The following is a 26934-nucleotide window of genomic DNA, read 5'->3' as shown; positions in this document are numbered from 1 at the left end:
CTATTATAAACTCTGCATTTCTTGTCAAAGGGCTTGAGATTTATGTCAATAATAGGGCCCCTATTAAACTGAAGGAGTTGCCTAAACATTCACTTTGCAGATGTCTCAAGAGAAAAAAACATCTTGATTCATTTTAAGTCAGTGTTAATTCCTGCGGTTTATCGATAATACCATAACTCTATGGGGAGAAACAACAGCACGTTTCCAGCCAGAGGGGGATATAGGGGGGGCTTTCACTTGTCCAAGCTCAGAGGCCAATTGTGTCATAATTAACCTCTGTCTAGTAGGCAGATCTAACTAAAAGCTTGATCTGGGTAGCAACAGTAAGGGGGCAAAGGCCTGTTTGTTGGTTTTGTTTCTTTCTGATAGTATGTTGTTATTTTTCTTATTGGTGAGTTGTAGGAAATAAGGATAATACACACTAATGAATGTCAGATTTCCTCGAGCAGTGTCCAGTTTCATCGCTCATCTCTTAAGTGGCATAAGAGATGAAAATTTTACTGGTAGGGATGCATGAAATTAGATTTTTTGCCAATATCCGTTGTGCTGATACAACTCATATGGTCAATAACCAATACTGATATCAAGCTATCCACTTTTTCCCCCTAAGAGATCATTCTATTCAAGTCTATTCTGCAGTGGAATTAACATCATATTATGCATACTCTTACCATGATGTCCCATTGGGAGATGGAGATATGAAATATAATGCTTTTCAATGTATGTAACATATATTAATTATGCAAAATAAGAACAAAAATACTTCAACTAAGCACTGATGTTTAGTACATGTTTACTTTGTTAATTGAAAAAAAAATCTTGCTTTGAGATAACAGCAGAAAAAAGGATGTTGGCTAATTCCGATATTTCATTTTAAAGCCAATAACTGCTGATACTGATGATGTGCATCCCCGGTTACTGGTCTTCAGTTCACTGTACATGTCACTGGTCTACTGAATCCTCGCTACGTGTTATTAGGAGCAGGTCTTTTTAGTCAAAAAATATAGTTTTAATGGTTCCCAAATCTCTCTGAGCCTCTGCCTCATCTTTCCACAGCAGGCAATGTCCTGTGGTTGTCAGAGGTGACATGTTCACACCATACATCTTTACAATGGCACCCAATTAGAGCTCTTTTTTTGAGAGAAATACACCTGGGATCTCGGTAGTGACAGGGTGTTATTATCACAATTAATGTGTTTAGAGGGGATTTGAGAGCTAGCACTTTTATCACTATTTTTAGACGACAGCGTGGGTGTGTGGTGTTATTGATCCATTTATCACTGCACTGTGTAATTTTATTTTGCTTGCTAAAAGTGCTTCTAGTAGGTAGGGTTCACGTGAGCGCCATTCTAGAAGTAAAGCCTGAGTGGTCGAGTGTCTGCTGCATAAATGATTCTGAATATGAACTCAAAAGCAGTGGCTATTTAAATGCATTTACTGTACCTCCAGCACGAGGAGAGAAGGACCTTCACTCAGTGCAGCACACACAACCAAAACATCCATCTTTTTCACAACAGTGAAGACACAGATGAAGCTTTACTTTAGGAGATGAGATGTAAACAGACCAACACCCTGCCTCACATCCATTCGCCCTCATGACCTTTCCCAATGGCCTCTTCAGCCTCATTAAGTCAAGAGTGAGCTGGCAGTCATCATGGACATGAATAACTTGTGAGGGAGTCTAAGTTGACCGGCATGAAGGGCCCACTGAGTGACAAGCCTAACTATCAGAGTGACCATTTATAGAGAAGTGTAGGATGGGAAGGTATATGCCAACTGGAAACCCCCAGCTGTAATCTGATTGTTCAGGATGTGTGGGATTTGGGCTGTGGACTTCTGGCAATCATGACGCAAACACACACACACACGCGCACACACACACACACACACACACACAGATGCATACACACATAAAGAGGAAGAGGTGGTGAGAGAGAGTTGCTATCTAATAGATTTCTGAATATACTCTTTGCTTATGTAAATAGTGTCATACAAATAGTTTATAATAATCATAGCTTGACTCAAAAACCTCCTCCTACTATCTCCTTCACAGCTGTGTGATATGGGGTAGCACACAGGCACAAACACACACACACACACACACACACACACACACACAAAGAGAGAGAGAGAGAGAGAGAGGGAAAAAGAGAGAGAGATAGACAGAATATGGATGGATATTTAGGAAATAAAACATAATGTTTTTGCGAGGAATTTCATTTGGGGTGTCTTACACATGCTCTTATTATTAATAAGCAAGCCATTATGGTTATTACAAATATTTTTTTATTTAAAAAAAAAAACATGGTTTCAAGTGCATGTAAACATCGATAGTGTTTATCTTGAATATCAGCGCTTAATTCATTGTTGTACTTCGCTTTGTAACAGTTCGTCTCATCCTCTAATTGTCCTTCATTGAAATCGGACATTTTTCCAGGGGTTTGCCGGGTTTTCTTGCAGTATGTGGCCCGATCACTTGTCGGAGGTCTGTGCAAAAAACTCGGTCTACGGGCCAGTGGGTAAAGGGCGCCGCAGCATCGTCGCGCCCCAGGAGTCGGGCCCTACCCCTCCCCGGCACACGGCCAGTGCGCATTGCCTTGGTTTACGAACGGAGGAGAGACTTTGCTGGTGCTGAGACGGGCCCGTTTCAGTCGGGAGCCCGCCTCGCTGTTGCCAGAGTTTCGAATGGACTTTCTCTAGATTCGTGCTCTCCTTTGCAAGGGACGTTTCAAAATAGGCACAGTCAGAACCGAAAGCTTGGAGCACCTCTGTTTGGATATTTCTCTCTCAGACTCCTGGAGAGTCCACCTTGTGGCGCAGACCACGAGGGGAACCTGCTGCTGTGCGCACTGCTCTGGCACAGAGGATTTGGTAAGCTTGGATTTAGCGGCAGAATTTCCGTTCGCAGAGTGCACACTTCTTCGAAGGTAGCTCCTGTCATCTAGACTGAATACTAGAAGAAATATGTGCTCTGCAAAAAAAAAAAAAAAAATTGAAAGACAATCCATGTTATTTTTCCTTTCATTAGTTGATATTGTTATGCACATCCATGCGCTCTACAGAGATGAGAGAATAAGCTTTTACACAGCACCTACCAGCTGCAATGATTAATGTCTTACCAAATAAAAAAAACTGACGAGCAATTCTCAGTTTTAGCCGGACATAATAAAATAACAGAATCAATACGCACCAGTGAGGATAGACCAAGCCGGCGCTTGGTGGGTAATCCCGTTCTCGGGACGCGTCCAGGACGTCAATTTGGTAGGTCTCTCCGCGAATACGAAAAACAGATTCAATGAGGAAAATCTCGGAGGTAGGATTATACTCATCCACAAATCCGTCCCGGAGGTATCTTTCTGAGGATGGATGTCTTGCCGACCCGTGGCGCACCAAGAACGACGATGCGCTTACAGTTACTGTGGCTTGGTCGGTGCTGGCTCTTGGGAATCTGGCGGTCCCGGGACCTGACGTGCAGAACCAGGAGCTGCCAGCTGGTCCCAGCGCGGGATCTCTTGCAGGGGTGGCTGTTGTTGTATGTGGGACAGTTGTCGTTACGGTTGACCTGAGCGGCGTCTTCTTTTCCTGTTTCCACTGTAATGAGGCCACTTTAAGTATTCCCAAACCGCTTTAATTCTAGGATCGAAACTCAGGCGCTGCGACGTCGTTCTTGTAAGCTAGTAATACTTTGGATGGGGGACCCGGCGCAACCTGCCCTTCCATATTACATGAAACTGGGGAGCATCTATATTGGTGGAGCAGCTGAGCTGGTGCGCAACAGGCATGGATGTGGTCTGTGCGTCCGGCCGAGATGCATTGCTTCTTTCCATCGCTTTACGATTTTTGGCTCAGTGTGGTTCCGCGGTGCAAAGTGGGCAGAATCTGTGATATGACCGTTTCATAGGACTGCTAAAGCGTGTCTGTGGCGCGGGGGTGGTGTTCCGTTGATTTTTTATATAGGCCATCATCAAGCCCCGTGTATTCATGTGCGTCATGATGATTTGACAGAGACGGCTGTTTTTATTGTTTTTTGTTCATTTTCAGGAGGAACACCGTGTGTTGAGGAAAACATTAGGATGAGGGTATATTAGGCTACATTTTAAATCTATGAAGCATGATGATTGTTATGCAATACATTATAAGTATTAGTAACAGTTGTACATAATAATAATAATTGGGTATCTTAATTGTTATTATAATAACAAACAAAACAACAACAAATAAATAATAATATTAACTAATACTAATAATAATAAGATTAATAATAATTAATGCTACAGATTGAGCCTGTAGCGCTATACGTCAGTTTTCTAAACTTAGTAATATTGGCCAACTTAGTTTTTACCCTAAAAACGCTTTTTGCTTTTGATAAATAGTTGATCACGAGAAAGAATTTTGGCTCGATTGTGTTCAGTCTCACATTTTTAACAGGGAACTAAAAGCTGTACTCTGTTCTCTTTTTTTTAATCCACGGTTAAATCTTTAATCTTTTTCTCCTATATTGCTCTTTATAAGATATACTTTTGCCTCGCTTCTTTTTCTTTTTTTTAAAACACATAGTAGGCTATAAGCTCAATTATTATTATTTTTATTCATTATATTTGGTATTATCAATATTATTATTATTATTGTTAATGTCGTGTTATAAAAGAAAGAAGGAAAGAAATAAGGACTCCTACGCCACCACGTGGTGTCGAGGGGGATGTTATTCTTACTTATTCATTATATTTGGTATTATCAATATTATTATTATTATTGTTAATGTCGTCTTATAAAAGAAGGAAGGAAAGAAATAAGGACTCCTACGCCACCACGTGGTTTCGAGGTGGTCGTTGTCGTGGTTACCATAAGGAAAAACATACCTGAGGAGCAGCGCTAGCTTGGTTAGCACTAGCACTGCTAGCTAATTATTGCTACATTATTATTGCTTTCAAGGTACGGTATTTGGACAAAATGAGCCGCGGCGAGTCACCGAAGAGGGACTTAAGACCTCTAAGTCGCGGTCAGGCAGGTCAGCTACAGCCGTCTGTGTCTCTCTTTCACCTCTGTCCGTGTCTTCCCCTCCTTTCCAGCTAATTGTTGGCTAGCTGCGTTTGTAGCACTGTCATCTTTCCACCTGTTGAAGGAACATATTGATGACAACGAAACTTCCAAACTTTTTATACAGTGTTGAAAAAAATACTCGGACGTTTTACTTCAGTAAGAGTATGTATAACGTTTAACAGGGTAGACATACTCTGTGGCAAGTAGGCTAAATGTTCTGCCTTCAAAAATGTACTTAAGTAAAGTAGGACAGCATCAAAATACGCTCAGATCAGGGCAAAGTCACTTATTGAAACATAATGTAAAACGGAAAAACAACGGTTTAATGCTTGGGCTCTTTAAATATTAGCAGCCAATCACCAAACGTGTTATTAAATTGTTCATACAAATGTGTTTTTCATAAACAAACATTTTTAGGGGCACATCAGAAATCCACTGGTCAAAGAATTTTAAAGAAAAGCAAAAAAGTGGCATGTTGACTTTTTAATTTTTTTTTAGTTAGTTGCAGCTAAAATAAAATGTCTATGGGATGTTGCATTATTTGACTTTTAATCAATGTATTTTCACAATATACTTTAATTTTTATGGGAAAGGGGCTTTTGAGTTAAGAATGCATTAAGGTGAAATGGGACAAAATAAATAAAAAAGTTAAAATGGGAATTCAAAGAAGTAGGCTACCAGGTGCCATAAAATCATGACTTGTGCGACTGTCTGCCACCTTGTAATATTACAGACAATTTTAGTATTTTTGTCACTGAAAGATTATTTAAATTATGCTGTGGGTCCATGTCAGCCACAGTACTCCAGAATTAGCCATCACTGTGACACATGCAAGCACACACACATGTCCTTTGTAGATAGTATGGCAACAAGAAAACAAGCAGCAAAAGAACAGGGAAAGCATTGCAGAATAGTTAAAGACAGAGGTTACATAAAGAATTTCGTGAATGAATGATTAAACTCATAATTGGATTTTACCATTAAAAAAACAAACAAACATCACTGTCCCATTTTACCTGAACATGTCATGGGAGCAAAGCTCTTGATGTGTTTGAGGGTCCAGTGTTTCTGAAGTGTTTTATCTGGCAACATATTTTCTTCAAAGAAATAAAGTAGAGATCTACAATGAGTTTTAAAAGTAACACATAAAGTTTAAGGTGATTTTCTTGCTAATCTACCAAAAGTGTGTCAATTTACACGACTTTTACCGTGTTGAAGTATAACATAAAATGAAAATGCTCAAGTATACAGGACTTGGGTAAATGTACTTTGTTGCATTCCACTACAGTTTTTATAAAGCTACAGTGAAAAGCAATTAGTCTATGTGGATCTGATGCCCTAAATGTGAGGAAGAGATAGACAAGATCTTTGTCAGAAAATGGGTCAGTGCCACTGGCTTTGATAGATTAACTTGCAATGACAAAGAAAAGCGCTGCAGCAGTTTCTTTCCTTACTGGCCAAGGGCATCCGCTGACTCCAGTACAGCAAAGCAATCACCTGAAAAAACTGAGCCGAGTGTATGACAGGAAACATTGAGGAACGAAGTGAAACCCTTACAAACGTCAAGGATTAATCATTGTTGTTGTGGCCATGGAAACTGTAATAAGGCGCTGTTTGATAAAGAAAAATAAGCAGAATTGCATAACCATGTCAGTGTTCCAGGATAATCTTTTTGTCTCTGCATGTGTGTGTCTACATGAGCACTGATGTACTTTGCACACTGATGTAGAGCATCTTTTCACTTTTTGAAATTTTAGAATTAGAGGGTCACTAATAAGACACAAGAATCAAAAGAGGTGTGTTAGGAGATTACAAAGTGACTTTTAAGTATTGCAGCACCCAGTTTGACATTACATAGCATTACGTAAACACATTTATACCTTCCTCTCCTCCAGACAGCAAGAAGCTGAAAAAGTCAGAGGAGATGTACTCCTTGGGTGATGACCAGTCAAAGCGCTCTGCTCTTAAAGGCGGCGATATCCAGGTGCTGACCATTCACCCACAGGACCTCAGTAAAGTAAACCCACTTCACCTATTTATAGTATTTACCATTAGTTGGAGAATTAATTTGTCTCTCCACATGAAATACAAATCATGCTGCTTTGATTTAAAAGCGGTTGTGTATGTAAAAAGCAGCTGTGTATGTAACTGAGTATGTGATTATGATTACAGATTCATATACCAAAGCCACCCAAGAGCCGTCAAAAACCAGTGCCCATGGCTGGTATGCGTAAGACAGTACAGCATGTTGATGGTCTTAAAGATGCTGTTCGAGGGCCGGTGGCTCGTCCAGTGAATCCGGACCCTGATCCTGAACCTTTGGACTGCACAGGCTAGTTGTCTTGCTTTGTCCTAATGGACAATACTGTACTGTAGCCAATCAAAAATATTTCTTGTAGCTATAAAGAGTTGTTCCCCTAGTCATAATCTGCATCCATAAGGCTAAAATTATGACTTTTTCTATTCCTGTATTTCTTTTTCAGGACTGGGAGGACTGCGATTTGACGACCAAGGGATGATTCTTCCACACAGCATCTTGGGTAGTTTAGACGATTTCAGAAGTTATCTGGAGGCCAAAGGGGACACAGAGGTACACTCAGACAAAAACAATGTGTGCAAAGAAAAATTATTTTTTACATACAGTCTTTGAAGGAGCACTGTGTTGAATTAAGTGGCATCTAGCGGTGAGGATTACACACTAAAACTTGTTGAAACTTCTCCCATGTGCTTAATGTGAACTCCCAGTTAGGATTCCTTCAGTGTTTATTCAGGGGGTTTTATCAATGAACTGAATTATCCGCAGAGGTCTCTTCCTCAACAAAACAAACGGACCGGTTGATTTAAATTGAGATAAACACAGAGTAATGCAGTTACATATTAAAAGTCAGTGTTTTTTTTATGCTGTTTTGCTCATGCAGATGCCCTGCTGACTACGTTGGCCAACAACAAAATGCAAGTAGCTTTATCTGATGCCAGTGTTTGATTTGTCTAGTTTAGGATACTGTAGAAAAATGGCGACATGGCAGACAAAAACCTGCAGCCTATTTTAAGGTGACGAAAAAAGGGATTTTTATTTTCAGGTAGTTATACACAAAAAAAAAACCCCATACTTTTTATGTCACATTCCATTTCTGCCAATAGATCCCCTTAAACCCTACACACTGGACCTTTTAAAAGTTTACAACCAAAAGCATCTCACATTCTGTTAACTGACAAATGTGATAGAAATACATTTGCTGTGCTGTGTAAATCACCTCTGGTTTCTTCTGTCCTCCCACTACCATCTAGTTGGTGAAGCGAATACCAAAGTCCCAGACACGTACTCCACCTGAGGCCCCATGGAGGCGTCACTCTGAGGCTGTGGAGAATGGCCACAGAAACATCCAGAGTAGTGCTCTGCAGCATTGGCATACGCATATGACGCAGCGCAGACGGCAGCAGGACTTCTTATCTGGTGAGCTGATCAGAGAGTTCAGCAATTTGAAACAGTAAGATGCATCATTGCACGCCTATCTCGTATGCAGCTGCATGGATGTGAGAGAGGCCAAAATAAAACCACTTAAATGCATTTTTGTTAGCATTAACAACAGACCAGTACAGCAATAGGCAATGTATAATTAAAGAGAGCATTCTTGAACCTGAATTTATGAATTAAGAATTTGTATCTGTGCATAATCCCAAATGAGATTTCTCATTTTAAATAAATCAAAAAGCAAGACATTTGCTTTTGTAAAAATGGCCGATTTCCTAAGTTTGCATTAACATCTTATGTCTGTCTGTTTATCTCATCTAATCATCTTCTGCTCTGTCAACTCCTTTAAGATTTGCTCGAAAGGCCGGTTGAACACTTACTGATGAACCAAGATAACCGTTTCAGAGAAACTCAGGAGCAGAAGGATTTTCTAAACCAAGTTATGCCACTTATCCACTCTGGATATGTATGATACACACTTTCTTGCGTCTGTCTTCTGTGTCTTTAGTCATCTTGTCAGAATCATATATTTGATATATTGCTACAGAAAATGTTCTCTGCAGCTTCTTAATTTATTGACGTCTTTACTTCTGTGTGTAAGGGTTACCGTGTGGGCAGTGAGTTTTGGAGTCTCCCCCAGCGTTATGGAGATGAAATAAGTGGCATCACAGCCACTCTGACTCAGACTGAGCAGGGCAGACGGGAGCCTGTCACACATGTAGGACAACCGAGCAGCATTCGCCAGGAATCAGGTACACACAGACGCCTACGCTGTGTCCCTATTTTCCCCTTGTTCTCAAAACTGTTGTGTCTGATTGTGCATTCTCCTGAAACCCAGTGGTCTCCCAAATTACAAAAAAAAATTTAAATAAATTTCTACGTGAACTGTGAAGTGACAGTTAAGCTGTCCAATTGTCGCTTTGGTGAGGAATTTTACTTGGCATCTAGGGCATTCCCAAAAACATCTCAACAAAAGCTCACAGCAAACGATCAGGGGCCTCTACTCTCAACTGAGAGTGACTTTATTCTCTTTGTGTTATTTTTTTCCTCCTCTAGGAATAATTTGTGCTAAGGCTGTGCGTCCAGCATCTCGGACATGGGACCAGAGTGCATACCTGCAGCACCAGTTCCAGGAGCTTAGAGAGGCTCTACACGACTTGAACATCAAAAAGCCGGTAACACCAGCATACAAACTATATCACTGAATGCTGTTTTAGCTCAGTAGCACTTCCAGAAAAGGCAATTGGTCTTACTTTACCTTTGCAGTAGGCCCATGCTTCCTCCTTCTTGCTGTTCGAAACTCAAAACATTTCATAATGAGTTGGAAAAATTAAAAAAATCTGAGAAGTTTTAAGGTTTAAGGTAACTAGAGTTAGACTAGTAATCCCATGAATCCAAATCCATATTTCATCAGGCTAATTTTTTATCTCATATGAATTTTTATCAAGTCAGTCATCTCTTTATAGGATCTTAATTAAAAATAAAAACATGTCAAAGCTGGATGCTGCTTTTTAGATATTACTTTTAAGTTGAGTGGCTGGTGCAGCATCACTGACTCTGATGTATCTTCTGGGGTAATAATCCAGTCCAGGGGTGTTCAAAGTTCACCACTTTGGGCCTCCTATGGCACAAAACTAAGACAAGTGTTCATTTTTTAAAAACATCTATTTTTATTTATATTTTGGAAAAATGGCACCATTAAAAGTATGCTGAATTATCTATTATCAGTTCTTGTTTGCGATGTGTCCATATCTGTGCAGATAGCTGTCAATTTATTACTGTTGATACTGATTCTGATTGATACTGAAGAAAACTTCGTAGTTCTGGAGTTGACAATGTTTGTCTTCTCTTCAGTGATTTCTCAACAGATTTATGAATTCTTTGTTTTAGTGGGTCATTGATACTGTGATATTGGTATCCTCTGAAAGTGTCACACACACTGAACCAAAAAGAAATATGTGCCATGTCTGTGGGTTCAGATTTGAGTTATGACTCTGAGAGCAAGTGCAATTATTGATGATCTATTACCACCACTGCTTCAGCTCCAACCGACCACATTGGTGAGCAAGCCAAATCAGTGGTCCAAACAGCTAATCTCACTTTTTTATTACCTGTCCCTTCACCTACCTCTGCACTTCCATTGCAACTCTCACACGGCCCTCTGGGAAGGTTTGCCTCACAGTTTAAAAACCTGCGATCTAACCTGAAAGTTGTGACACCACAGTCCAGAGACTTGAGACTTTTGAGACATGAGACTTTTTTTTACACTCTCTTTGTTCTCACTAACAATGGATCAAGAACCTGAATTTCATACACACAGCACAAATCTAGTTCGTGCATCTACTGTTACAACATAAGCAACTTCATTACTGGACCACTCGTTGTCCAACCACACAGCCCACTGAAGCTGCTCACACCCGGAGGACACTCTGTCTTTAGCTGCTTGAGGTGCAAGCTGCTCATGATCAGCCTGTCTCTTCACAAACAGCCTGTGATCATCCACCTTGGGGCACACTGTTCTGGGTTTTCTGCACAAGGAACAAAACAAAGGGACATGGACAAGTCAGACAAGCACATGCACATGCACGGCCACAAAAATGTGCGTATTAATGCAGGCGCATGGGCATAAACGCACACATGTACACACACACACACACACACACAGAGAAACCTTCCACATATTGTTTTGCACATGTGTTATGATATAGTTTATTACCTGTAAAATGTACATTCAGTACACACATGCATAATGACATTAATGAGGCACTGGGGCTCTTCCATAAACAGTCATGTTTGTTTCTGTTCACACAAAGTACAGTTATGAAATCTGGAGCGTGTCCAGTCATAGAGGAGCACTGTTGATATCTGTCGGGTAACAGAGCTCAAGAAAAGGGACCAAACTTGCCTTACCCCTCTCTCTGCATGACAATGACTTCATCAGCGGGGGCAGGAGGTTCTGGGATAAACACTTTGCACAGCCAGTTCCCATTCAACCTCATTATCGCCAAAGTAACAGGTGCTTATTATGGGAAAATGTATTCAAATTCATTTATTTCTTTTATTTCTGTTTGCACTTAGTAGCCTCCTCCCTTCCCCCACCTCTCTCTTTCACTCACATCCTGACAATGTGCCCATGATATAAGAGAAAATGGTTGTAGTGTGTTCCGTCATGCTGGTGGCTAATGTGATACTGACATAACTGGGCGTCTGAAGTACCTCCTAACAAACACAAAAAGTATCAGATCATCCTGTCGGCAGCTGACTTGGCTTTGTGACATGTGTAAAGGGAGAAAAATGATAGGGACAGGGAGGGGTTATTATGTGAGATAAGAGGCGAGAGGAAGGTAAGTAGGAGGGTGTGTTAATTAAAATGTGAAAAGTTTGGACTTTAGGAGGAGAGGAGGGAGTTTAATTGATTGCATTTGTTTGTTTTACTCAGCCAGTTACATAATATAGTGGTGGAGCCAAGTTCATGGCAGCGTTTGGATGTGTGATATTGTTTGTGGAGGTGAGTTAAAAGAATAACAATAATGTTATTGGTTCACTAAAGTGGTTGAGTTGAAAGAGGTTGAATGACAGTGTATGTGCTCATGGATACGCTTTCATTTAGCAATTTAAAACTGCTCATTGTGTTCCACAACACCTCATCCTGTTATACTGAAGTTTATATCCAGTTGCCAGAATTAAATGTTAGCATTGTGCATTTCTGCAAACCAGCAGTGTTTTTTTGTACATTTCATACGAATCTTATCAACATTTCTTAAGTGACGTAGTTCAGATGGTATTAGCTGAGTTTGTCATCAGGAGGAGGAAAGGATGGTGTGTGGATAGTGTGAGACCTTGGCGGGACAGCCGCCAAGCAGGCTTCGAGCAGCTCGCCACTGTCAGAAACCGGTGACATTTACAGCCTTGTTTGTGGGGGTCAAACAGGGTATTTTAAGCCAAAACATTATGTTTTCCTAACCCTAACCAAGTGGTTTTTGTGCCAAAACCTAACCACACGTTAACCACAGCATTGTCACAACATGAAATTGAAAATAAACATAAAGTTTTAACATAACTGCAGCGTAAAATTATAACATATTCTTAGTTTAGACACGCGTAGACAGGACATGTGTATCCTAAAAAGGACTTTAAGTGTAACTTTCCAATGTCAAGAACCAAAATGTTGAATGAACATACAAAGCTGACCACTTCCTCAAAAAACACCCCTCTGTGTTACTGTGGTTACAGGACATCAATGGACTGGAGGTTATTGGCTCTGGCAAGCCATTCGGTTATGTCACCGTGTGTCCTGGTCCCTTACTGGAGAGGGAAGAGACAGAGCACAAGAAAACGCAAAAGGAGAACCAGTAAGCTGTGCTTAACTGATTTATTAGATATTTGTCGCACTTCCACACCAAAGTCAGAATTTTTCTTGACTGAATATATTAAAATCAGGCCAACAATGCTACTCTATAAAATATTTAAAGGCACAAAACAACACAATTAGTGTATCCACAAACCATTAATTTCATGGTGAATTAAGGTGGGAAATGCCCTGTGATCAGGTTGTATTTGTCAGGTTTTTGCTCAATTGCTGTTAATTATGTCATTCAGAGTGTCATGGAAATCATGGAAACGTGCCATAAATTACAGTATTTGTTCTTATAAGCAGCCTGGATTTATTTTTCATTAATATTGGACTTGCCCACAATGTTGAAGAATTAAAGTTGTCCCGACATGTACAACAAACCCGTGTCTTTAAATTTGTAACCGTTTACCGCTGTTCTTCGCTGTTTGTTGCCCATTTGAGGGCAGCTTCCTGATTCTACACTTTCAAATTTCAAGTTGCTAAAGAAACGCTTGAATATATCATGGCATTGAAATGGCTGGACCAGCTCCTTTAGGGAGGAGGAGAAGGTTCAGCCTTGTTTCCAGCTCGTGGGCTGCGTCCTTTGAGGTATCCAACCCGGAAGCAGGATACAGCTGATGACTAACTGATTTTCTAAATCAGTAATGAATAAATAATCTTTACTGTCATAATCAGGTAACACAAAAAAATGCAAGGCTTCTCTCAGTGTGCTGAAAATCAAACAAATACATAAAAGCAGTAAAAAACAAAAGAGTAATAGCAGCATAAATAGACTTGTGCAACTTTAGAAAATAAAATAGCTAGATTAAAATTAAATGTACATAAATATTTCACATTTAAAAATGCACAGAGATGAATATTATAAATTATTAATACATAGATGCTAAATGTGCTGTTTATAGTTTATATAATTCGTCTGTCATAGCAGTTACTGGACTGATGCACTCATGGACTTAGTGGTTCTGATGTTTCGTTTTCTTCCACAGTGATCCCCTGGCACAGTATGATGATGTTCGGTCAGATGCTCTGCTCATTCCTGCCTTGAGGTTTTGTGGTCAACTTGCTAACTGGACGGGAAACTCTACTGCTAACCAGGTACAGAGCGGTCTTTACAAAGGAGGTTGGTTGGTATGTATGAGTATCACACCATGGCATACAACAGCAAAGCAGCATTTCTTTTTCTTTTTTAAGATATTTTTTGGTGCTTTTTATTGCCTTCATTTGAGAGGACAGACATAGCGTGAAAGGGAGGGAGAGAGAGGGGATGACATGCAGCAAAGGGCCAAGGCCAGACTCGAACCCACGGCCGCTGTGGCGAGGACACAGCCTCTATATATGGGGCACCAGCTTTACCAACTGAGCCACCGGGTGCCCCAAAGCAACATTTCTTATTGGCCTTTATTTGCAATCGGCCTTTATTTGTTTGTCCTGGCTATTATTTTAGACTCGGACATTATTTGAATACATTCTCTCACTCTCCAACTCAGGGAGAAGTAGGAATCAGTGCCTCAATAATCTTTGAGGCCCTGACTGGAGAAAGAGCCTCATCCCACCTGGAGCTGCACAATGAGGGCAGCACAGTGTTTTTCTACAGCTGGCAGCAGCTTCCTGTGCCACACAGCTTTCCAAACCTGCGATCGCGAACAAAGAGTCTGCACTTCTACTTCAACTCCTCCTCTGGTAAACACAAACATAATCAAACACCTGCTGCCTACCCCTAAACCCACGTCATACTCTGTTTGTTCTTGTGTCAGCCCATCATATTTTATCTTTCATCCATTAATCAATACAACTTTCAGCTTTCCACTTTGCTTTCCCTGTCATCCAGGTGTGATCCGTCCAGGTGAAACCCAGCAGGTGGAGTTCATATTTAAGTCAGAGGAGCCAGGCATCAAAACTGAGCTATGGCAGCTCAACACCCACCCTGTGCTGCTGCAAGGAGCTTCCATGCAGGTCACATTAAGGGGAGTAGCCCTGTACCAGGACAAAACCGCAGACCAGAGGCTTTTCATAGAGGTGGAGTAAAATTAAACAGTGTCTGACAGTGAGACAGAAAAATGCATGGCCAGATGGAAACAAGGTTTTCGTTAAAGGAGACCCATATGTTGTTGTTTTTTCGGTCTGTGTTTTTGTTATGTGTGCGCAAGCAGAAAAAGCTGGATAAGATAGTGAAGATAAAAATGTGTCAGTCGATTGTGTACGAGGTACTGCGAGGGATCCGCACCCCAGAGAGACCCAGCTCTCCTGCAGAACTATATGTCACTGAAGAGGAAGAGTTCTTAAGGAAAAACCCCAAGGTAAATCCTACAAGTGGAAGCAATGTCCTTTAAGGACCTCATGAGTTGTTTTTTTTTGAGGAGTTTTTTTGTTGAAAAACCCTCCTACAGAGAATGACCGTAAAAAACTCATTTTTGTTTCATAAATAGTTCAAGGCATACTGCTCATCATTATTCAGGGCGGCCACATTTCACCTATCACTGATGTATCAAACATTTTTCTTTTTGCAGAGTCTTTTTGTTCAGCCTGAGGCACACCACCTCATTCACTGTGACATGACCTGTTAATGGGCCCATTCATTGTGTTGTTCCTTTTGACATTTCACTGGCTATAGGCACGGGTGGGATCAGTCTATTATGGCTGCCCCCTTCCACCGTGGATTTTATGTTAGTCCCCATTCATTTTGTCCCACACTGTTACAATAATGGCATCATAATTCATGATAGCTCATTAACTAATAATAGATCATAAGTGCTGATATCTTTAACTAGTCACTCTTGCCTTTACACTTTACAAAAGAGGCTATGTTGCCATGGTAATGTAATATGAGCTGGTTTTAACTGGGCTAATTTGGAGGGTGATTAGATTGATCCAGTGAACATGACTGTCTTAAAGGTCTCATTTGCTATAATAGCTTGATTATAAACAAAATTGGAAAATTACTTAAAATTACTTGGGATAAATTATTTTTCCTATCAAAGTCACATCTGTCATCACCAAATATTAGGATAATTACAGCGTTCTCTGACTTATCATAAAGAGTGGAACGGATTTTCTCTCTTTCCTCAAGCAGTGATTTAAAATGAGGACATTCATCATAGTTGTTAGAGGAGGATAACTATCAGAGGCAATTATCATCCTGTGGCGTGAGAGTAATTTCTCTTCATGGGAGTTTTGTGATCCATATTTATACTTCTCACTAGACCTGGGAAATATATCAATATTGTGATATTAGACTAAATACCATCTTAGATTTTGGATGTCATAATATTGTGTTGTCTTTTCCTGGTTTTAAAGGCTACATTAGAGAGAAACGCTGTACTTTTGTTCATTACAAAATGTAATTTAGTTGTTATAATTTTTGCCCACTTATTCATTATATCCACTTTAGCGATGATTATTTATCAAAAATCTCATTGTGTAAATATTTTGTGCAAGCACAAATAGTCAACCCTACAATATCGTCACAATATGGATAGAGATATTTTGCATCGTTATTAATATTGATGTCTGATTTGCTCCATATAGCCTAGCCCCACTTCTCACGAGAAATATTGCGTTGTACATTTTTTAGTTGCAGTACCTTCATCAGCCAGTGGAAGACCTAAAGAGACTGTGGCAAGAAGTTCGCCCTGGATGCACCTGGGACCTCTCTGTCGATACACTCCGCCAGGTAGACATTATGAGGTGTTACAGTGCATAATAATAGTTTGTTAATACAAAAAAAATACATGTGACAATGATTTTAGCAGGTTCGTCCAAGATTTTAATCTCAAGGTCCTCTCTGAATGCACTGTACACCCTTCTGTACATTTTTACATCATGATGATGCATCAAAAACATTAATATACATATATTTTTTCATTCACTTGTTTCCCTCCTTTAGGTTGTGCTGTGTCTGAATGAGCAAGAGTCGGCTCAGGAAAACAGTCTGACCCAGCTCAACTCTCTGCTTCTGCAGCTTTCTGAACCATCTCAACAGAATCACCACCAGCTAACAGCAGCAGCTATAGGGTGAGGCTTAAACACACACGAGTATTGTAGCATCTCTATTGTAGCTTCTTGGCTCTGTCAGACACACACCCATGTTGCACACGTGCACACCCACAGTGAGGAGAGCTTGTAGGTTATGGTGGTGCGTGGTGCCCCCTGCAGGCAGCAGCTGTGGAGGAAACTGCTGGACACGATGGCTGGTGAAACCATGAGGCTCGGAAACCTGCTGGGACTTCCAGAGAGAGACACATGGATCGATAAAAAAGAGGAGTCAGTGATCCCTGATGCTGGTGAGACTAACAGACTTTGACTCAGACACAATGGTGAAGGTCCACACCGCTTACTGCTGTTTTATTATGTTGCAGATATTGCTGATAACAAAGATGAGATGCGTGAGACAAAGGATGGAGCAGCTAATAAAGAGGAGAGGAATGGGTCAAGGTCTAGATTTAAAGATGACAACAGAAGGGAGTCCAAGTCAGCAGCAACTGAAAAATCAGTGGAGGTGAGGGGGTGTTTGTCTTTGACTTTGTCGGGCTGCTAAAAAAAAATTGCCACTGAGTGGCAGCAGATTCAAAAGTGTTTTCATTATGAACATGAATGAAGAATCAAGACACTTCAGCTGACCCAACCAAGAGTCACCTTCACTACGTTTGACAAGTTGTCAGTTCATCATTGAATCATCTGCCACTCAACAAGACAACTCTTGCTTTCTTGTTACTACCGACTGCCTTCTCATAAAGCATCCCCACAGAGCTGTGCCAGCGCTAGAGAAAGGTCTGGAATCATCAATTATCTCTCTGATGAAGGGGCTCTGGCTTATTTTTATTTCTTTTAACCAATCACAGTTGTCTTTGCCAACAGTGACCCCAGGATGCAGTGATGGTGCCCTTGCGAAGTAGTTTGGGGGGTTTAAGATTCAAGATTAATTTTATTCTCATTTCACTGAGTATTTGCATACACAGAATGAAATGAAATGCTGCTAAAAAAAAAACCCCAGACATTTCAGACACACTATTGAGCAGCCAAGGCCAACAATAAAACACACAGCAACACAAAAGTAAGCAGCAGGTTCAAAGCTGAGAAAAGTGCATAAGTGCTCTGTTTCAGTGCCATTTAAGGTTCACCTTGTTGGATGTGAGTGTGTGTGAGTGAGGAGGGGACACAGTCTGTTAACAATCCTTACAGCCTGTAGGAAGAAGCTGTTCAGCATCGTGCTGGATCTGCAGCAGATGCCCCTGAACCTCTTCCCAGATGGCAGGAGGGATGGCATTGAAAGGGTGGTGAGGGTCCTTAATGATGAAGGTGGCTCTGGAAATACAGCGCTGCTGGTAGATGGGAGATAGGAGAAATTGGCACCAATTATCCTACTGGCTGTCTTCACTATCCTTTTTAGCTGCTGTTGTCCGTAGGCCTTGCAGCTCCCTAACCAGGAAGTGAGGCTGTGGGTCAGTATGCTTTTATGCGTTCAGTGCTGCCCCTGTAGAAGGTGGTGTGATGAGGAGTGGGGAGACCTGTCTTTCTGAGTCTCTGGAGGGGGTGGAGCCGCTGCTGTGCTTTTTTGATGACTGATGTGGTGTTGATGGTGAAGGTCAGGTCATCAGCTATCTCAACTCCCCAAAAGTGACCAAAGTATGCATGTGTGCACATGGTTTGCTAACCATGTGATATATAGGGGTTAACCAGCCATTGCACATTCAGTCTTCCCACTAAATGTAGAAAACTACTGTCTATTCAATGTTTTGTCCCCCAGAGAAGTCATTATAGTAGCTTACCAATAGAATATGGTGGGGACCATTCATGTTTTTGTAGTGTGACTGGTCGGGTGAGATAACGAGCAAAAAATTTCATTTAGTTCCAATTCATTTTAATGCAGGTGGTTGTTTTCCTGCACCCATCCTCATTATACACAGCCACTTTGTGTCATCTTATTCACAAATCTGTACTTCAGCAACTTTTCTGCACTGGGATTGAGAGCCTTAATGAGGACGCTAACTGTTTTTTCGAATATAGACGAGATGCTGCGTCCTAGTGGTTCAGTTGGTCGTGACATAAACAACGTTCTGGGGATGAATCCGCCCCAGGAACTCTTACACCTCTCTCCTTGTGGTTCCTGTCTCCATTGTCAGCCATGAAAAGCAGAAAAAAAGACAATATTAAAATAGAATAGAGACACAGTCTTGTCTGTATGTTTGTGTATTTTGCCGAGTGATTTTCTCCACTGTGTGATGGTTGAGTCATAGGTAAGGTACAGCCTATTACTCACAGGGTACCATGGTAACAGGACACTGTGTGAAAATGTGCACCTGCTCTCCAACTGGGTGGCCAGGGTGTGAATTATTAGCACCCAGACCATACCAAGCCATCTGTGGTGCACACAGCTATACATTAACTCAAACTGTACATGACATCCAACATATTGAACACCATGATATATGAGGGAGGTAGTTTTTTACAATTTACGCTGCATGCAACCACTTAGCAGCCAACTCACTGTGGAAATTCAGTATGCATGCATGCTTCATCAGTCATCAGTTACTTATGTCTGTCTTTTATCTATCCGTCCTTTGTACAGGAAAGCAAAAAGAGGGGGAAAAGAAGAGAGGAAGTGGGGAAACGCACTAGGGAAAAGCAAGGGAAGGAATCTGCCTCCTTGACTGATACCTCTCTAGACAGCATCAGTCAGCAACCTCCTGACGACCAAAGTGTAGAGCCGGAGTTGATGGACATTTTCACAAGGCTCCTGCACAGAAAGGCAAGTCTTTAAATTATCTTAATTTTTTTCTTTTAAAGGGGCAGTGACTCAACCTGTGACAACACTTATACAATTTAATATCTACTTTGGCTGTTGAGGAGTTTTCTAAAGTTTGAGAAGGTAACCCCCGATAATGTCATTAAAGTTATGTCACAGCTTGAGGTCCCATATTTAAAAATCTGATTTCCTTTTTTTATTTTTAAGTACATACAGGTGCTATATAAATACTGTGAAAATATAAAAAATGCTTAATCCAAAAAGAAATGCACACAGCCCGATTCAGAAACTGTGCCTTTAAACGAGCTGTCAGGGCTTCTGTTAAGTTGTGATGTCACAAGTAACTATAGACTGAATTACAATGTTTATTTACAGAAACTTTAAGACAGCAATTTATTGAAAGCCACCTAAAAAAGGTCCAGCTAAAAAAAACAATTTAAGTAAACACTATGTTTAGAATATTTTTACCACTTAACCTTGCTGTAAGACAGCTCTTATCAACAGGGATTTGAAGTGTTATATCAAAGACACACTCCACTGATAAAAACACTCATTTTACTTCACCAAACAGCAGAGTTGCTGGTCTTCCTCTGCCTTTATCAGCTATTGTGTAAATAACAACAGATTAAACAAGTTTGCTGAATTTACATACCTCCGCAATTCATAACAGTAGCCAGTTTTCTGCCTGGAAGTGATGTTTGTTGTTAACGTGACGCCACTGTGTTTCGGTCTATATAAAGGTAAAAGAAAGTGCCATTACTGTCATTTCTCGGATGCAATGATGGTGCAAAGATGTCGAGAACCAAGATGTGGAAGACCTGGAAATACTGATCAGTCCAAGCTGATACAGCTTTTTTTGGAGGGAGTCTTAAAGAGATAGGCTGGTTGGATGGTTGAATAGAGGTTTACTCAGGCAGACAGTATGAGAAAAAATAAGTGTATTTTTTAATATTAAACCATGGAGACATGTTCTAGTAGAAAATAAAAGTATGACCCAGTGTGTATTTTTGGCCTGTGTATGTAACATGTAAATGACAACAGAGTGAAAATATTTCCCCTGGGGCATTAACAAAGTATACCTGCCACCATCCAGCAACAGTGTGTAAAATTTAGGATCCTGTTTCCTCTTGTGGCACTCTAACCATATGATTACAGGAAAAGTTCAGGCTTATTAGTCCCTCCTTTTTTAATTTTGCCCTCCCTTCCTTTAAAAAAAAACCCAACTGTCTCATATGAGCCCCCCAACCTTATGACAGTGCAACACTAAATCATTTAGGTACCTTTCTATAGGTTTTCCACAGACCTACATACATCCCATAAATACATTAATCTATATGTTTCTATCTGGCAGGTTTATGCTCTGATGGAAGACCTGGTGGACAACCTGTGTGACCTGATGAATGAGCTTAATGAGGGGGACACTCACACTCAGGAGGATACTGAAATAGGACACACACACACACTATTAACACGTGAGAGGCAGGCGCAGGAGCCCACTTGACTGAAGATACACAAATCTCTGTTTTTCTTCCTTTTTTTGTGGTGACATCAATAAACTTTCTGTTTCTTCTGGCACATGTGGACTTACATTCATTCTGTTTTATTCACACGGTCACACTCATATCAGCGGATGATTTAACAGTACCGCCGACTCTGCACATGATGCTCCCCCGTCCCTGCCTCTCTTTTACGCTCGCCGTTGTGATTGTGTATGCTACGCGTGCGTGGCCTGCCGGTGCCGTATGCGTGTGTGGATGGCGCTGCCTGAGTGAGAGAGGGAGTGAGTGAGCCGTGTGCTGTGGCTTATCCTTGTCCTATGCGGATTTCACCACCGACTGCCCGCCCGAGCGGCTCGCATCATCCAGGGTAGGCCGGGATTTAGACGCTGACGTTCCCATTCAAGGAAACAGTCACTGATCGGCTGCTCTCTCCCGTTTGCCGGATACAGGAGCGGAGGGGATAATCGTGGTTGCCCTGCTCAGCCGATCCCAGCGGAGGGGATATTATCGGGACTTGGAGAGGCGAGGATGCTCAATGGACAAGGCGAGAGATGAGCAATGGGCAAGGTAAGCGGCATGCTGAAATGACCGGCGATTTTAGTTCCTTAGGTTTTTTGTGCCAGCAATTCTCATTATAAGAGTACAGATGTGCAATCTACAATGTTATGAGCTATGCTACATGTAACTAATAGCTCCAGTGGCAGTTGGCCTTGCACAAGAATCTGTGCTACACATGGCAGCCCGCACAGGGAATCCACCGCAAGAGTGTGTGTGTGTGTGTGTGTGTGAGTGTGCGTGTGTGTGTGTGAGAGTGAATGTGTGGGGATGGAGGGGGTTGGAGGAGAGTTGGGTAATGCATTATGCAGACCCACAATGTGCGCCCTCCTCATCTCCATCGCCACCTGAAATACACGGTACACCTGCGGTCACAGCACGCATGCGCATCCGTAAGTGTTGACGATGGGGTGACGTAGGGTCTCTGTTTGAGCATGTTGGCGCAGCGGACTGGGGCCATGTCAGTTCATAATCTCACTACATGGTGAGATCAAGGTAGTTTCAGAGGACTTTCATTTTTTTAAAAAAAACATTAATAGACATAAATTGATGCAGAATAGGCACAAGCTGTTCTTACAAAATTCACCAGAATGCAAGAAATGTTCTGGTGGAGGTTCCCTAACCCAGTGCCAGACCTAGCACATTCAGGGCCTGAGCCCCCCCCCACACACACGCACACTTTATTTTTTATTTTTTTTAGTTTTATTATTTATTTTATTTTATTTATGTTTACTGTATTATTTGCTAATGAATAATAACTAACGATGAAAGAACAGTATGTGCATATGTGGGTTTTTCATCTTCATTTTCTTTTACTCAGGTCCTCATGTTTGGCAACTTTGGTGAACATAAAGGAACATATGTGGGTGGCGCCCTATAAACCTACACTCTTGGTGCTATTCAGGTGATAGATGACATATGACTGTGTTCCTGGAGTTGAGCATCACGACTTGATGATTTCATCAGGTGACTTTTACTCTGAGTTGGTCCATCTTGGTGTAGTGACTGTTGCTCAGAGTGAATTAATTACCCGAATGAGTCATTTGAATGTAGCGTTCATAGCTGTGAATCAGAAAATATCCCAATAAAACCACCATTGGTGCTGTCATTGTGTCCAAGGAGTTGTTGCGATACTTACAGATTGTCTCTGGATGATTTTATCACCTCTGTCTGTCTCTGTGCTGTGTGAGACTTGATCAAATACGAGCATTAAAAGTGAGCTGTTTAATATTTCATAAAAGTCTTTTTTAAGATACTCGAGGATGGACTTTACTCATGAACTTCTTATTAAAAAACATAGTGTGGTGTTTGTGGAGCTGTGCACATACATTGTTGCACTCAGACAATTTGACATAATATCTTTACTTTTTCCTAAGTAGCCTATTGACTCAGTAATGAATAGGACAGATAGCAGAAAATGATGTCAAAGTCAAATAGCAATGTTGCAAAGGGGTACATTTATTCAGTTACTGCACTTACAAATACAACTTTCAGACAAGACACTTGTACTTGAGTATTTATGTTAAATGCCACTACATTTCGTAGGGATAATTGAAGCCCATTTTTTACTCCGCTGCATTTACTTAACAACTATAGTTACTCCTAATTTTTCAGATTTTAAATAAAAGACATAATTTAAAAAAATGTGATGCACTGTTATAGATGAATCCACAGCATATGAAGTGGTTAAAATTAGCTCCTAGTTAACCAGCAATATTAAAGTGCAGCTTACATCTCAATGCAGCAGTAATCATTAATAAGATAACACTGACAGGGACTGCTCATCATAATGAATACATTTCCTTTTATACTTTTAGTGCGTTCTGTTGCTATTAATGTGTCTATACATAAGAACATTTTTGGAGTGGAATCTTTGGAAGTGTAGGATTGCTCTTATGATTTTCTATCCCCCGCTGTCAAATAGCGACTGCTAGCCCATAACCACATCATAGATTTGTGAGGGTCAGATAAAAGGATCAAAAGAGCAATAGTTTTAAACACGTCATGCAGGAGACAGCAGCAGCCTTTGATAACCTTTGTGTGTGTGTGTGTCTGTGTCCGAACACAAAGCTGAAGATGATTTTGCAGAAAGCTGATACTGAATGAAGTTGCTGAGCTTCACTTTCTTCTTTATGCCCTCCCTTCCCTCGCTCTCTCTCTCTCTCTCTCGCACATGCACACACTCTCAGACTCGTCCTCAACTCAGAGTTTTCTGTATCCCTGCTGCGTGCATCTCAGTTCCTCTGTGCTTTTGCTGATGTTTGCGTTTCGGCAGGATGAGGCATCCTGTGACATGTTTCAGTGTGACAGCCTTTGCGAACTGCAGCAGTGGACAGTGACAATTTGAAAACAACACACAAGAGTCTTTAAAAAGTCAATAATTGTTAAATATACTCATTGATAGTCATCATAATTACAGCATTTACAGTCTGTTAATAATGTTCTTTTATTCTGAGCCAAATGCATCAAGGAGCTCAGTCAAACGCAAGGATGTGCTCATCACATTTATATGCATCTGTTCCCTATAATTTTTTTCTGAGCATGTGCCAACACCGAGTACAATCCATTGTATATTTTTAATATATATTTTCTTTCATACTACAGCTGCACAGTGCAAACATAAAATAGTCTATAATAAGTTATTATTAAAATGAGTAAAGGAATTCATGTGTGTGGTTTCTCCCGCATGAACAAAATCCAAAAATCCAAGGTGCAGCAGCACTTTTTTTTTTTTTTTTTACAAATTCTGCAAGCAGCTTTACAGTAAGTGAACATTTGTCTTTAAATGCAACCATGTATCCCTAACTGAAAAATGCATTATCATGCAAACATACTGGAGGTATGATCAGTCAGAAGTAACTTAAGTATGTCAGGTTTACAGACAAACTCTCTGTGGTGATTTTGTTAGCCGCAGATGATTCCCTGAGGCACCCAGGGTAAAAAATCTTCAAACAGGCTTTACCGTGTAATTCAAAATGTAACTTTGTCTAGTGAGTTGATGAGTGATGAGGAGAGGTTTAGACCAGGAGGTCACCCTCGTTCAGCTTTGGTTTAGTGAGTTAAGTTTGCTCTGTGTGTCACTGAGGGTGTAGTTGCAGGCAGAGGGAGAAGTATCACAGGAACCCTTAATGATCGAATCCCTTGTGTCCTCTCTGAAATATGAATTTGGAAGAGAAAAATAGGTTGTGAGTGTGTCTGTGTGCACACAAGCTGCTGCATGTGTGTGTTGGCCTGAATAAATTAAGCTGCCAAGAAGCTTCATCAGACACCTGAGTGCCAGAGCTTTTGTATGACCTACTTCCTGAGCGGGGACCAATTGTGAGCCACTCATTCAGTCACTATTTGTATCACTCAGTGTGTTCATACTGACGTAAATAGCAAAGAAATAAATCAATGAGTGCAGCTTTTACCTTGAAGCTAGCAGTGCAGAGCTGTGGATGGCAATGTCGTTCATGTTCCCCTCAGGATGAACTAGCAACTCATTAGCAAATGTTAGCATGCTAACACGCTAAACTAAGATGGTAAACATGGGTTAGAATCAGACAGGCAATCTGCACACTGTCTTTAAACCGCCTGGTAACTTTTATTTGTGCAACGTTTCAAAATAACAAAGATCTCCATCAGGCATTTTCTGATCATCACAAAGCAGAGCAAGACACAAACACATTAATTTCTCATGATTATGATCTGTTTCATTGAGAGTCAGTTCACTCTTAGGCTGAGACAATCAGATTGGGCAAGTCAGAGCAGAGCTGAATGGCTCTCTCTGACACTCCCACATTGGGTATCTGATTGTTTCAGCCTGAGGGTGGATTGATTTTTAATCAGGCAGATCACAATCACCTGAGAGATGAATGTGTTTGTGTCTTGTTGTGTCTGTGATCACGATTTGAAAAAGTCTGACAAAGATCTTTGTGACATTGAAACGTTGCACAAATAAAAATTACTGGGAGCTTTTGATAGTGTGTGGATTGCCTGTCTGATTCTTGCCCCAACACCTGTAAAAGTTTTCTGGATGTACATGCCCTCCACCTTGCTTGAACCTGGTAAACATTATGCATGTTAAACACGAGCCTGTTAGCATTTTCATAAAGAGTCCGAAATCACTGAGAAAAATTATAACATTTAAAAATTTTCTTCAGTATCAAAGTAATCCAGTGATAACTGTCTTTACATTCTCGGTCTTTCGCAGGAGGTCTGTGTCCTCAGTGTTGCTACGGGAGGGCTGCAGAATTACTGCTTGATATTTTAAGTTTAATTTAAGATTTTTCTTTAAATTACTTTTAATTATTCATTTATTTTAAAAATAAAATATTTTAAAAGTTACAATGTGTTAAAAAATCATTAATTATCAATTTTAACATATAGTGCATATAAACTGGCCTATTTATAAATTCCATTTAATTTACATTAGGTTACAAAACCAAAATAATAAGCCAACTGTTACCCATAAATTCTTGTGCAATCATGAAAGCTAGCTAATGCTAAATCACTATGTGGGAGAGTAAGGCTGTGTTCAGACCGGTTCAGCATGATGACGTATGTCTCATTTAGCCGCTTGTTAGCAACTGTTTTGGTTTTAAAGGCACATAAAAGCTTCAAAGTTTGTGAGTGGAGCATTTAATAAAGTATTTTATGTCATAGAACCATTGGCGTAGAACAAAACGTGAATGTTCTTCAGCATGTGTTAACCCCAGACATCATTTAAGGCTTCTAACCAAAAAGCATTTACATAACCCATTGATTTTGAGACAAGGGAGCCGGAGGTGCTGAAATGCTAATGGATATTACTGGGGTTCTCTATCTGACATACTTTTAATGGTTGTCAGTTAACTTTAATGTAAACAAATACAGAGTAAAAAATTCAGGGCTTAAGTTGTAGTATTCAGCATTGATATTTCCATCGCAACGTTACACCTAATTTTTACACCCCAAAGCGCTGAAGTGCTGTTTTAAACTGTGCTGAGGCTCAGAATGTCCCATCCATTGACAGAGTGGGGATTTTTGATTGAATGAATTTGCAAAATGAATCAGTCCTAAAGGGGCAAGAATGATGTAAAGTTACTACAAAATTTTATTTTTAGTCATAAATTTTCTCCATCTCTTTCCTACAGGGGCGTCCTGTAACTCCTGACAGAGAAGAGGAGCCTTCATTGCCATAGCTACCTCTCCTCTCCTCCTCCAGTCCACGTTTCCCCTCTCACCCCCCTCTCTTCACCTGTTGAGTGTTTTATTTTTTAAATTTTTTTTCCACTTTCTATCCCTCTACATC

General features: G+C 40.6%; 2 protein-coding genes across 4 annotated transcripts; one reads left to right on the top strand and one right to left on the bottom strand.

Annotated features, from left to right (window-relative positions):
- Positions 1–2401: 2401 nt before the first annotated feature.
- Positions 2402–3827, bottom strand: si:dkey-27j5.5 (dexamethasone-induced Ras-related protein 1). The gene is given in 12 exon segments (XM_042484490.1): positions 2402–2497; positions 2499–2561; positions 2564–2623; positions 2626–2771; positions 2774–2893; positions 2896–2929; positions 2931–2969; positions 3189–3203; positions 3205–3354; positions 3356–3547; positions 3550–3725; positions 3728–3827. Coding segments are annotated over 12 exon segments (1191 nt in total).
- A 1025-nt stretch (positions 3828–4852) lies between these two features.
- On the top strand, positions 4853–26862 carry LOC121942370 (mycbp associated protein). 3 transcript variants are annotated; one of them, XM_042485554.1, is made up of 21 exons: positions 4853–5008; positions 6936–7024; positions 7213–7372; positions 7524–7630; positions 8329–8494; positions 8863–8978; positions 9114–9264; positions 9569–9687; positions 12746–12864; positions 13853–13961; positions 14354–14546; positions 14695–14882; positions 15017–15163; positions 16438–16536; positions 16750–16877; positions 17019–17146; positions 17222–17361; positions 19432–19611; positions 20960–21080; positions 21557–21674; positions 26777–26862. In XM_042485554.1, exons 1-21 carry the CDS (start codon positions 4951–4953, stop codon positions 26787–26789), a joined length of 2649 nt encoding a protein of 882 aa, XP_042341488.1. In that variant the 5' UTR covers positions 4853–4950; the 3' UTR covers positions 26790–26862. The 3 variants fall into 3 exon arrangements, with proteins under 3 accessions (XP_042341488.1, XP_042341487.1, XP_042341489.1); XM_042485553.1 differs by having other exon boundaries at positions 6936–7057; XM_042485555.1 differs by lacking the exon at positions 4853–5008 and having other exon boundaries at positions 6968–7052.
- Positions 26863–26934: the final 72 nt, after the last annotated feature.

This window comes from Plectropomus leopardus, chromosome 4 (genome assembly GCF_008729295.1).
Source record: "Plectropomus leopardus isolate mb chromosome 4, YSFRI_Pleo_2.0, whole genome shotgun sequence".
NCBI classification, from domain to species: Eukaryota; Metazoa; Chordata; class Actinopteri; order Perciformes; family Serranidae; genus Plectropomus; species Plectropomus leopardus.
This window is presented reverse-complemented; position numbering and strand designations above follow the sequence as displayed.

Coding starts and splice junctions, on each gene's coding strand:
- LOC121942370 (XM_042485553.1), top strand. CDS start 4,951: ATGAGCCGCGGCGAGTCACCGAAGAGGGACTTAAGACCTCTAAGTCGC. Junction 12,865..13,852: donor AAAACGCAAAAGGAGAACCA/GTAAGCTGTGCT, acceptor TTTCTTCCACAG/TGATCCCCTGGCACAGTATG. Junction 14,547..14,694: donor CTACTTCAACTCCTCCTCTG/GTAAACACAAAC, acceptor CCTGTCATCCAG/GTGTGATCCGTCCAGGTGAA.